Genomic DNA, 12661 nt, shown 5'->3' on the forward strand with positions numbered 1-12661 from the left:
AAGCTTCCACGTAGCTATCCTAGGGAGATCTTTGCACCCACGCACAACACGGTACAGGAGATGAGCAAGTCACTGTTTGAAAGGAAGAACCCAGAGCGGGCAGCCGTCTGGGCGCCGGGACAGCGACAGGGATTGAGTCCATTACGGTGTGCCCACCCTGGCAGTGAGCAAGAAGGACAGCCTCTGGGGCGGACACACATCAGCACAAGGCTGGTGAGCAGAGCAGGTTACCGGATACGTACCCTGTACCCACTATGAAACAAACCGACCCGAATGCCTGCTTGTGACACAGACGCCCTCCCCACGAAGACTTGTGACAACACAGGTGCTCGCTGCTGGAAGGGAGGCGGCTAGGGAGATCCCCCCTCTATCACTTTGTATTTACAACAAAACATTTTTAACCTGAGACGCATTTGTGTGTTACTCATGTAACGCAGACAGTCTTTCAAAAGGTAATGAGAAAACAGGGTCTCGGGTGAGCAGCGCTCTGGACTCCTGCCCCTGCGGGTCACTCAGCCTCTCCCTCCCCGCGCGGTCACCGTCCAATGAGGCTTTGAGGGCAATGCCACAGAAGACGTGACCTGGACGAGCGGAATCCCAGAGCCCCGGGAGCACGAGACAGAGCCGTGGAGAGACGCATGCACTGTCCTGTCCTGCCGTCTCCACCGCTCCGGGCTGCACCAGTTCTTCTCCCCGGACAAGGCCCTTTCTAAAGGGGAAGAGCTAATCCCCGACGAGCCTGTGCGGGGGCGGGGCGGGCGGGGACACCGGCGGAGCCCGCGCCCCAGAACGGCCGCTCACCTGATCCCTCTTCTTCAGGTCCTCCACCTGCCGCAGCTGCTCCGACGTGAGTACCATCTCCATGCGCTGCATGTCCCTCATGAGCAAGCGCTGAGACTCCAGGAACTGGTCGTTGGCCTTCTGCCACGTGTGTTTCAACTGGTTGTGCTGCTGTCGCTCTTGCTCCAAGAGATGGCACACTGTTTAGGAACCCCAATCGGAAACACTGAATTTCAACGGCAGGCAATTCCCGTAACGTGGGGCCACCGGACCAGGTCTGGCCAACGGTCCGCCCCGCCTGGGCCTCTGCCTCGGACAAGAACCGAGGGGCGACCTGCTGTCCGACACACGGCAGCTGTCCTTACGCCTCTCCCTACGCAGAGGCTCCCCGAGCGTGCTCCCAGTAACGGCGACACGTGAAGGAAGGATTTCTGTGCTCGGCGCGCGTCAGAAACCCCGGTTACGTGAACGTTCATATATAGGCTCCTCGCTGCAGGCCTTCGAGCTCAGCATCTCAAGTACGCCTGGTTCTCCCGCAGGAGGACACAGAACCCAGTATCTCCCCCGTTCCTCCGACCAGAAGTCCTTCCTCCACACGGCCGCTCACGGAACAAGCGTCCCAGGGAAGACACTTTGGGAGGCACTGCTCTAAAAACCACAGGTACGCGAACCACCACTCAGCGTCTCTAAGTACATGCCGACAGGTCTGCTGCCCAGAAGTCCTTCCTGAGCCCACGCGGTTCTGACGTCTCAGGACAAGTCAGAGGTCTCTGTGACGGCGGGTACTGCCGACACCCCCGGCTCGCCCGTCTTGTACTGACCAACGGCTGGGTGGCATCACCCAGGAGACAACCCACGCGGGTGACGTGCCTCACCCCACCCACGGCCCCTGCGACAGGGGCCTGCCAGCCCCGTCCTGTGCCGGGGGACACAGCCCTCTTCTGCCGCCGGCCTCAGCCCAGCTCTCATGACTCACACAGCCGGCAGCTTCCTGCCACCCGTCCTCCCTCGCTGGCCAACCCTCCACACTGCTGTCAGACTGCACTCCTTAAGTACAAAATTTACACGATCGCTCTCAAGTGTAAAGCCCCTCAGAAAAGCCAAATACAAGGCCACATATCGTATAATGCCATTTCTGTAGACACAGAGAGGAGACCAGGGTTGCCGGGGGCTGGGAGGAAGGACAGAGAAGGAAGTGACGAGTACTGAGGACAGAACTTCTTCCTGCAGTAAAACTGTTGTGGAATCAGACAGTGATAACGTGCACAGCCCTGGGAGTACAGCAGACTTTGAGAGAGTGAGCGCCCCGGCATGTGAATTACTATCTCCATAAAGCTGTTATCTGAGAAAAACATTTATTATTTTTTTAAGATTTTATTTATTTATTTGACAGAGAGAGACACAGCGAGAGGGGGAACACAAGCAGGGGGAGTGGGAGAGGAAGAAGCAGGCTCACAGCAGAGGAGCCTGATGTGGGGCTCGATCCCAGGACCCGGGATCACGCCCTGAGCCGAAGGCAGACGCTTAAATATGAGCCACCCAGGCGCCCCTATTTCATTTTTTTAGAAGATTATTTATTTATTCATGAGAGATGGGGGGCAGAGGGAGAAGCAGGCTCCCCACTGAGCAGGGAGCCGGAAAGAAAAGCATTTTAAAAGCGGTCCAGAAGCTCCTTCCCGCCCATCTGACACCATCACAGACCCTGAGCATGAGGTGTCCACAACCTGGCTCTCACGCGCTCCCCACCCCTGGCGCCCTAACGCTGCTGAACGGATTTCTTCCACTGCGTCACCTTGTTGCACGTGCAAACAGCCTTGAACATCAGGCTGGTCTCTGGCCCCCCGACAAACACCCGCCTGTCAAGGCCCCCGGCGCACTGCCGCCTCTTGGTGCTCTCGCGAGTTGGCCCCAGGAGAGGCAACAGCACGGACTTGGCTGCGCGGCCAAGTCTCCCAATTCGGGCCGTACGTCACTCGGCTGCTCAAGGTACACATTCTTTTCCTCTAAGTGTTACTTGTGGTGTGAGCGTTTCCGGATGGAAATCAGCCCCTTACTCATTTTAGTGAGACTTCTCAGACACTTTTCCAGGTATGTTAGGAAGGCTCGGTGGTCTCCCGCTATTTCTGGAAGGGCGGGGGGCACATCGTTGAAACAGAAATTCCTATTTCTTTTGGACACTCTCAGAGTTTGTGTGTCTTTCTGATGCAGCACCACATCGAAAAGTGCTTCCTGAATACCAAAGACCTGCTTAAACTTTGGGTGATTTTCATACATTTTAGGAAATAATTCTGTAGGCTTATAGAATTTCAGCTTTCCACTATTTGGGGGGAAAAAAACTAATATGCAAGCCTTAATTACTGATGGCAGAGCTCTATTTCCCATGGCACTTGATATCCTTAAAAAGTATTTACTGTAGGGGGCGCCTGGGTGGCACAGCAGTCAAGCCTCTGCCTTCGGCTCAGGACATGATCCCCGGGTCCTGGGATCAAGCCCCACATCGGGCTCCCCGTTCAGCCGGAAGCCTGCTTCTCCCTCCCCCACTCCCCCTGCTTGTGTTCCCTGTCTGTCAAATAAAAAAATAAAATATTAAAAAAAAAAAATCAGTAGTGTGGAGGCTGGGACTCGATCCCGGGCCAAAGGTAGATGCTTCCCTGCATGAGCCACCCAGGCGCCCCTAAATAAATCTTTAAAAAAACAAGCGAGGGGGCGCCTGGGTGGCACAGCGGTTAAGCGTCTGCCTTCAGCTCAGGGCGTGATCCCAGCGTTCTGGGATCGAGCCCCACATCAGGCTCCTCCGCTATGAGCCTGCTTCTTCCTCTCCCACTCCCCCTGCTTGTGTTCCCTCTCTCGCTGGCTGTGTCTATCTCTGTCAAATAAATAAATAAATAAATAAAATCTTTAAAAAAAAAAAAAAAACTATTTACTGTAGGACTCCTAAGAGGGTTTCACAAGATTGCCAAAGGAGTCTATGACACAACAAGGTTAAGAACCCCAGGTAAGGGAGGCTCCATAGGTGAAGCGACTGCCTTCAGCTCAGGTCATGATCTCAGGGTCCTGGGATCGAGTCCCGTACTGGGCTCCCTGCTCAGTGGGGAATCTGCTTCTCCCTCTGCCTGCTGCTCCCCCTGCTTGTGCTCTCCCTCTCCCTGACAAATAACTAAAATCTTTAAAAAAACAAAACAAAACAAAAAACACCCAGAAAACTACATTTTAATGGGGAAAAGATAAGCCTTCTCCCCCAGGCCGGGGAAAAGAGAGTCAACTGTGTAGAGCTCTGCTAGCAGGCTAGGGCACCCAAAACCGCCCCCTACAAACAGGGACGCCCCTGGAGGCCGCCAGAATATACCGTCTGCTCTCTGTCCCATTTTCAGTCTTGCTAATCTACCTTCATCAAAATGAGTCTGGGGGCAAAAGCAGCTTACGCCGAACTTCCCAGCCGTCGTCTTTCTGTGCCGTTATTCCTGGAGTCCTTGAGCAAAGAGGACCGTTAACAGTCCACGTAGCTTTAGGAGACCTCCCGGTGCGCATTCAAACCGACCACAGGGCTTAAAGTGAGTCACCAATATGTCGGAGTCTAGGATTTGTTATTGTTTTTAATCGGTATCAATTCTAATTAGAAACTGAGACTAAAAATATACAGCATATTTACCTTCATGCAATTCCTTCCGAAGTTTCTCAGCGTCTTCCTGTAAGACGGATTTCTGAGTATTCAGAACAGCTACGTACATCTCCAGGTCAGTCCTGCAAGATTTCTCAGCTTCCAGATAATGATTCAGTTCCTTAACCTGAAACAAAATGCAATTCTACGAAACTAAAACTTATAACAGTTTCTACTTTAGGGACTTCTGGATGGTAAGTTCTGGATGGGACTTGAAAATAATTTACATTTATATTCACATTTTACATAAAATTTAAAAAGTTAACCTATAATTTTTAATTACAAAACAAACACATACTTGTTGGAGAAAACTAGGAAAATAACATAATTAATAGTAGGTATTATCCATAACTGTATCGCCAGAGTAAACGCACAATGGAGATTACACGTAACAGCTTTGTACCTCGCTTTCCAAAAAGCTAGCTCTCATTTGCATTCCCAGAGCAACACGTGCTTGGGCTCATTTTGTCACATTCTCAGTAACACTGGGTTGTTGTGGGGGGTTTTAAACAGTAGTTAATTCCTAAAGATAAAAGTAGGGCCACACTCTTGTAAATGTGCTTTTCTTTGATTTCTGGTGGGGTAGTTCCAAATGCCTTAACATTTATAAAAAGGACCCATTTTCACAGACACATGTATTGGAAGGAAAAAAGAGGAAGTCACGATGGAAAAATAACTAGTCTCCTACCGTAATAAACACAAACTTGAAGGCAAGTGTGGGATGTTTCTTAAAACCACATCTTTTTAAAAATGCCTTTTTTGTTCTTAGCTGTTAATACTCAAATGTTAACAAGACAGTCTAATATCTGAAATAGTTATAACCAAAATAGAACGCTATCTTGCCCCAGACAGTGAATATAGATAGAAGCACTGGTTTCACCCTGTCTTATATATTATCCGTCCTCCATTCTGGCCATTTATTTACGTCCACTTTTTCAAATGGTTATGTCTAGTTTCACTTGCAAGCTTACTTTCATGCCTTTTAACGTCCTACCTCCTCCAACTTGAAAATGCTGGCTGACCTGTTTTCAGGTGTCTTTACTCCCACACCATGGGCACAAGACGTTAGTGCTGGCACGGGCCGAAAGGACCGAGGAAGCAGCCGCGCTGGAGGCCGCGAGCCACCCGGACAGAGCACGGGCCGCCCCGAGGCGCGTCCCTGCCACCGCAGACGGTGGGGACTCAGCGCACCGTAACGAGAGTCCATGTGGCAGACGTAACGTGGTGGTAACTGAACCGCTAACCCCAACGTCGGCTACTTCTTAGCATGAATATCCGACTCAGTTAATAATTAGTGAACTTCCGACACTGGAAAGCCACTGAGCAGAACTCTGGGGAAATGGTGGCAGCGTCCGTGCATGTCCTTGAATTCCATCGGCCCTAACAACAAAGCTACTAAAATAACAAAACCCAAAACACACGGGCAGCCACGAAAGAAACTGAGTGATAGCTGGAGGGTGGGGTCAACCACAGAAAGCCACCTCTACGGACGTCCATGGTATTGGCATCAGCACACGACAAAGTAAAGGGAGGGAATGACGATCCCAAGGGCCCCAAAACTGTCCACTGAGTCTTCAGCCTGACGGTGGCTAAAACTGGAAGAGTTTTGCACGTTCCAACAGTGGGAAAATGCAACAAATCTGTCCGGTGACACTTACAGTCTGGAGAGGGTGAGAACGCGTTCCCCTCTCACTCAGGTTCCCCTGATTTCCAGTGAGGCTGAGGATCTTGTCACATTCGTGACGATTCTGGTTTCCTCTTAGGTGAATCGCTCGTTCGCGTTCTCTACTAGTTTCTCCACTGGGCCATGTGTCCCTTACGGACTCAGCAGCTCTTACTAATGTTGGATACTAATTGTTCATCAGGTATATGAGGTGAAGAGGTCTCCCAACAGCCCACAGCTTCTCTGTGCAACCTTTTGTAGCATCCTTTAATAAGGAAGGTTTATATTCTAATGCAGGCAAATCTGTCACACTTCTCTTTCACAGTATTTTTGTCCCTAATTTAAGAAATGTTTTGGGGCGCCTGGGTGGTGCGTTCTGTTAAGCGTCCGACTCTTGGTTTCAGCTCAGGTCATGATCTTAGGGTCGTGAGATCGAGCCCCGTGTCCGGCTTGGCATGGAGTCTGCTTGTCCTTCCCCCCCCCCCCCCGCCCCGCGCGCCCCTCCCCCCACTCATGTTCACGTTTGCTCATGTTCCCTAAAATAAATAAATAATTTTTAAAGTGTTTCTGTACCCCAAATAACACCTCTTTTTTTTTTAACACCAGTAAGTTTTAAAGATTAACTTTTCACTCTTTTGTTTTTAATTCATTGAAATTAATTTTTGAGAAGTGTGAGGTAGAAAGCTAATTTCACATTATTCCACATTTAAAACTATTCAGGGGCACCTGACTCCTGGTTTGGGCTCAGATCATGACCTCAGGGCCCTGGGATCAAGCCCTACATCAGGCTCGGTGTGGAGTCTGCTTGAGATTCTCTCCCTCCCTCTGCCCTCCCGCCCCCCCCAAACCCAACTCATACTTTCTCTCTCCCTACAAAAAAAAAAAAAAAAANAAAAGTGAAACTATTTAAAAAGGCTATTTTTTTTTTTTAAGCAGGCGCCACAGCCAGCATAGAGCCAGACATGGGGCTTGAACTCATGACCCTGAGATCAACACCTGAGATGAGATCAAGAGTTGGACGCTTAACCAACAGAACCACCCAGGCACCCCTAAAAACGCTTTTTAACAATCCATTCCTTTCCCGCTGATGCGCAATGCCAGCGCTCCTATATGAAATTCCCGGCTCTGTTTCTGGGCTCGTGATTTGGTTCCATTGGTCCACTGTTTGTCCCCAAATCACCTTAATTACAGTAGCTTATTGAAGTCTTAATATCTGGTAGGCGGGGCAAGGCTCCCCACCTTGTCGCCTTCCAAATTTTGCTGGGTACATTTCTGATGCTTTGTTTCTGCGTATGAATCCTGGGATCTACTGACCAACTTCCTTACTAAACCCTACTGTATTCAGAGTGGGATTCTGAACTCGGAATACATTATCCTCTCATTTACGAACACACGTGCTCGGACCATCATCATAGCGTATTCCATAATGATCTTACCCATTTCAGTTTAGACATATTCTCAGGCAACACAGAGTTGATTTCAGGGGTTTTTTTTTTGGGGGGGGGGTTGCTTGTTTTTTTGTTTTTGCTACTATGAATGGGACTTTTCCCCCATTACAGTCTTTACTTGGACGGATTACTGGAGGGTATTACGTATATTGATCTTGAGCTGCTGTTGGCTCTGACAATCTGTTGGGATGCTCTCCTGCTTTTCTACACAAACGATCATCGTATCACGATCTCCATTCAGCTTATGCCCCGTGTTTGCATCTCGTCTTGCTGTGTCATCCAGGACCACAGTCACCGCGCACAGGTCTCCCCAGTGCTCCCGTCATTAATGGTAAGCCTGCTAAACATTCATCGATTATGATGTTTGCTGATAAATAGCTCTAAGTTACTGGGTGCTTAAATTCATCAAATGCCGTTCAAAATCCAAGACGACTAGCTTACTCTCCTACCATCTTCTCCTGTGGTAACAATAATGCGTTTTCTGGTGGATGTGCCCTCCTAAAATTCCTGGGAATATATCTTATTTGGTTATGATGTCCTTTTTTTCTTTTTTCTTTTTAAACCACACTGTTGAAAATTTTTGTTTCTGTAGTCCTAAATGAGGTAATCTAGATTTCCTTTCCGTCTACCACCTCTCTTGATTGTAATGAAATTATGCAAGTCTCATGAAATGAGCAGCAGGGCTTCCCCTCTGTTCTGTTCTCCAACACAGGTTGTAAGCTGTAAGGATCCTCTCTACCCAGGAGGTCTGGAAAACCTTGCCTGCAAAACCAATGGCGTCTAATGTCTTTTGGGGGAGAGGAGACAGGAGAAGGCATGACTAGCTTATAAATTCACTTTCTCTAGTCGTTACTACTTTCACTCTATTTTGGAGACAATTCTGGCTACTTGTCTTTCTTTAGAAAAGTTTTCATGTCATCAAACTTACTGGTGTGACACTGTTCATAGTATGTATCACTGTTAAGTCTCTCCTGATTTGTAGTCTTGTCCCCTTCTCATTTCTAGTGGTTTCAGTCTTTTTTCCTGATTATTTTTTAAAGTGTTTTATTTTTTTTTCCCCGGGGGGGGGGGGGGGCAGAGAAGAGAGAGAACCTCAAGCAGTCTCCATGCCCAGCGCGGAGCCCGATGTAGGGCTCATCCCAGGACCCTGAGATCATGACCTGAGCCGAAATCAAGAGTCGGACGTTTAACCGACTGAACCACCCAGGCGCCCCTCCTGATTAGTCTTAATGGAGGTTTGTCTATCTTACTAGTTTTCCCGTTTTTCCCATTATATTGACATTCTCAATTTTTCTTTTGCTTTTCTATTTCATTAATTTCTGCTCATATTATTTCCCCGTATTCATATTGTCTGTACTACTGTTCACCTTTTTGGATTCTTGAGTAAAATATTCAAATCACTCTAAATATTTTAGAATTCCTTTTTCCGTTTTTTTCATTTCCATTTTATTTTAGCTGCCATTTTACTGTAAATAATTTAATAACCTATGGTCAGAGATTTGAGTTTACATAACAATTCCTCAAAAAATTTTTGGCACCTCCTTTGTGACAGTATGAAAAGCAGACTGAACCTAAAACTAACAGTTACTTTACCCCATGCACTATCCTAAGTGCTTTACAGGTGTGGACTCACAACCCTATTAGTGGCCTTGTGAGGAGGGTACTATGATCCCCATTTTACAGCTGAGAAAAGCAAAGCACAGTCAGATGAAGTAACCTGCTCAAGGCCCCCCTGCCAGTAGCGGCTGAACCCGACTGCGACGTTATGCTAGGACAGAAGATGCGGTCTCTCCATGGATCTATTATGTCTAAACTGGTAATCAGATTGCTCCAAACCCCTACATCCCTGCTAACAGTTTTCTCTGCTTATACTATCACTTGCTGAAGATCAGTTTCAATCTCCTACTAGAATTGGGCGCGTTAATTTCCCCTTGTAATTGTCCCTCTTAGTTCACATATTTCAAGGTGTATACAGTGCATTCGATCACGACTGTCACATCCTGCTGATGAATTACTGGATGGGGTCCCTCTATCTCTATTCTTTTTCCCCTTACATCCTAAATGTCTCATATTACAATTACTATATCAATTTTCTTTTGGTTAGAATTTGGATGGCATATCTTTAAATATCCCTTTATTTTCAGTCTTGTAGTTTTATTTTAGGTGTATCTATTATAAGCAATATAAATTTAGATTTTTTTAAAAATCTCATCTTATTGGGGCGCCTGGGTGGCACAGCGGTTAAGCGTCTGCCTTCGGCTCAGGGCATGATACTGGCATTATGGGATCAAGCCCCACATCGGGCTCCTCCGCTGGGAGCCTGCTTCTTCCTCTCCCACTCCCCCTGCTTGTGTTCCCTCTCTCACTGGCTGTCTGTATCTCTGTCAAATAAATAAATAAAAATCTTAAAAAAAAAAAAAATCCCATCTTATCTTAGGTGATTATCAGTTTCCAGTTATTAGGATCATGGACACATTCCCCCTTTCTATATTCCCCAAACTCCAACAGCTCATTTTCCTTGATAAGGAAACAAGTGAGATCGGGTCTCACTTTGACACGAGCATGAAAACTAACTTTGTTAACAAAGCAGCAAGAGCATCACCGTTGTGATTATTTAAAATATCCATCAGGACAAAATCATCTCCAAGCATTCTTTTTCTCTGCATTTTAAAGAAAGCAAGGTTTTTAAGACACACAGTCTAAATTCCAGTTTTTACCCCCTTCGTGACTCTAACTTTGCTCATAGCATGAGGTCAGGGTCCCAGGTTAAAGGAACGGGCTACAGTCTCACAACCTTTGAGGCCTCCAGCTCTTTGACCTTGTCTTCCGCCTCTGTCAGTTTGTCTTTCAGAGCCGCGATTTCCTTCTCCATGGGCATCACAACAGACCGAAGCTTTTCAGCATCCTCTTGAGCCTACGGTTAAAAAGAATTAAATGGCACGGCTTACTGGGTCACCGCTTTCCTAAGGAATGCTGACTCACACACTGTTGGACTCGGTACAACAAGCAAGCCTACCAGGTGCCGTATTAGCACGCATTAAACTGAACTGTGCCTGACTTTCAGATGCCGCATGACTCTAACACTCAAGTCGTCATCGCGGTTTCCCCCGATATTCCACTTAAAAACCGCAGTAGGAGAATGGATTCACTACAACAAACCTGACCTTTTAAATCCCTTAATTGGAAAAGACCGTATATATAAAAGGAATCACATAATACTTTCATTTTCATAATTCTAGTCCCTAAATTCGTGAAACCGTAATTTCTTACGAAATGGTGGGATGAAAGGATGGATTCGGTTTTTTGTCTTTTTGGTTTTTTTTATGAAAGATTTTATTTATTTATTTGACAGAGATAGAGACAGCCAGCGAGAGAGGGAACACAAGCAGGGGGAGAGGGAGAAAGAAGCAGGCTCATAGCAGAGGAGCCTGACGTGGGGATCGATCCCATAACGCCGGGATCACGCCCTGAGCCGAAGGCAGGCGCTTAACCGCTGTGCCACCCAGGCGCCCCAAACCTGACCTTTTAAATCCCTTAATTGGAAAAGACCGTATATATAAAAGGAAACACACATAATACTTTCATTTTCATAATTCTAGTCACTAAATTCGTGAAACCGTAATTTCTTACGAAATGGGGGGATGAAAGGATGGATTCGTTTGTTTTTTTTTTATTTTTATTTTTATTTTATGTTTTTTTTTATTAAAGATTTTATTTATTTATTCGACAGATAGAGACAGCCAGCGAGAGAGGGAACACAAGCAGGGGGAGTGGGAGAGGAAGAAGCAGGCTCCCAGCAGAGGAGCCTGATGTGGGGCTCAATCCCATAACGCTGGGATCACGCCCTGAGCCGAAGGCAGACGCTTAACCGCTGTGCCACCCAGGCGTCCCAGGATGGATTCGTTTTTAAACAGGACAATGTATTTTCTAAAATTTTAGAAATTTTAGAAAATTTTAGAAAATTATGTTGCTACAAAGAAGTTGCCATCTTAGTTATTTTAAGGAATCGTCTACATAATACTTTGATATCTAAATGAGACAAACCCAAAGAATGACCCCTAAAACTATCATATTGTTTTCTATCTTTCATTCTCAAAAACACAGATTACAAAGGAAATAATATCCATAAATCAGTAAACTGGTGAGAAACTTGGTTTTCATTTTATATATACGTTGCATACATAATACGTATCACACATGTATACGTGTGTAATATGCGTGTATGATGGGTATGTATATACATGGGTGTACGTGCATATGTAAATTTTATATGCATGTGTCTGTGTATATATATTTACACACACACAGAAACAAAGGTAGACTTAAAAAGTTAGCATTTTCCTTTCTAGTGAAAATGAAAATTAACCTTATTCACGAAATTTAAAAGGGCTCAAGTTTATCCTTAAGTGTTCACGATAGGGAAAATACCATATATGCCCAAATATGCATGGAAATTTTCCTCGAAAAACATCTCTCTCAGAAAAAGAGGGACTCACTTTGTTTTCCAGTCCTTAAAGAGTCATTTCATCATTTATTTTATTTTTAACTAAGTCCTGTTTGGAAAAGACATATGAGCTTAAAATATCTAGAGTCAAGGCTAATTTGGGATACTTACAGAGACCTGCTGATAAAAATCGGCAGGAAGAAACGGAGGGATGAAGCAAAGAAGTTAACATAGGCTGAGCCGCTAACTGACGTACCGATGACCCCAGGAGTGCTGCGTGTCACTATAATCGAAACTCGTAAGGATGACCTCTTTAAATGGCAGCAGGGAAACTCATTAAGGAGGGCGCGTGTGACGAGCGCCGGGCGAGTGCACGGAAGCACGGAGTCACTGTACCACTCACCCGACACTCAGAGAACACTGCGTGTGAACCGTACTGGGATTAAAACTTTTTAAAAATTTAGGAACGAAACAAAACAACAATAACAAAAAAGAAAGTGTCATCCAGATATAAGGTTTTTATGGAGTGACAGCTGATCCTCTGACTTTCTTCCTTTCCTCTGCTTTATCGCCAAGGCCACACCTTCAGGGTGGTATGGAACAGAAGACAGAAAAGCTAGCATCCTTCCGCGTTTTGTCTTCCGGGCAAACAGCTTTCAAGAATTTCC

General features: G+C 46.3%; 1 protein-coding gene across 1 annotated transcript in view; it reads right to left on the bottom strand.

The window, feature by feature from the left end:
- RABEP1 (rabaptin, RAB GTPase binding effector protein 1) overlaps nucleotides 1-12661 on the bottom strand; it is a 68421-nt gene that overhangs the window by 24438 nt on the left and 31322 nt on the right. The window contains exons 5-7 of the mRNA XM_011237032.3: nucleotides 10344-10463; nucleotides 4430-4565; nucleotides 802-980 (exon numbers count right to left, since the gene is read on the bottom strand). Of these exons, the coding sequence (XP_011235334.2) occupies nucleotides 802-980; nucleotides 4430-4565; nucleotides 10344-10463 (435 nt within the window). The remainder of the gene's footprint in view (nucleotides 1-801; nucleotides 981-4429; nucleotides 4566-10343; nucleotides 10464-12661) is intronic.

The sequence above is a fragment of the Ailuropoda melanoleuca genome, chromosome 17, assembly GCF_002007445.2.
Source record: "Ailuropoda melanoleuca isolate Jingjing chromosome 17, ASM200744v2, whole genome shotgun sequence".
Lineage (NCBI taxonomy): Eukaryota > Metazoa > Chordata > Mammalia > Carnivora > Ursidae > Ailuropoda > Ailuropoda melanoleuca.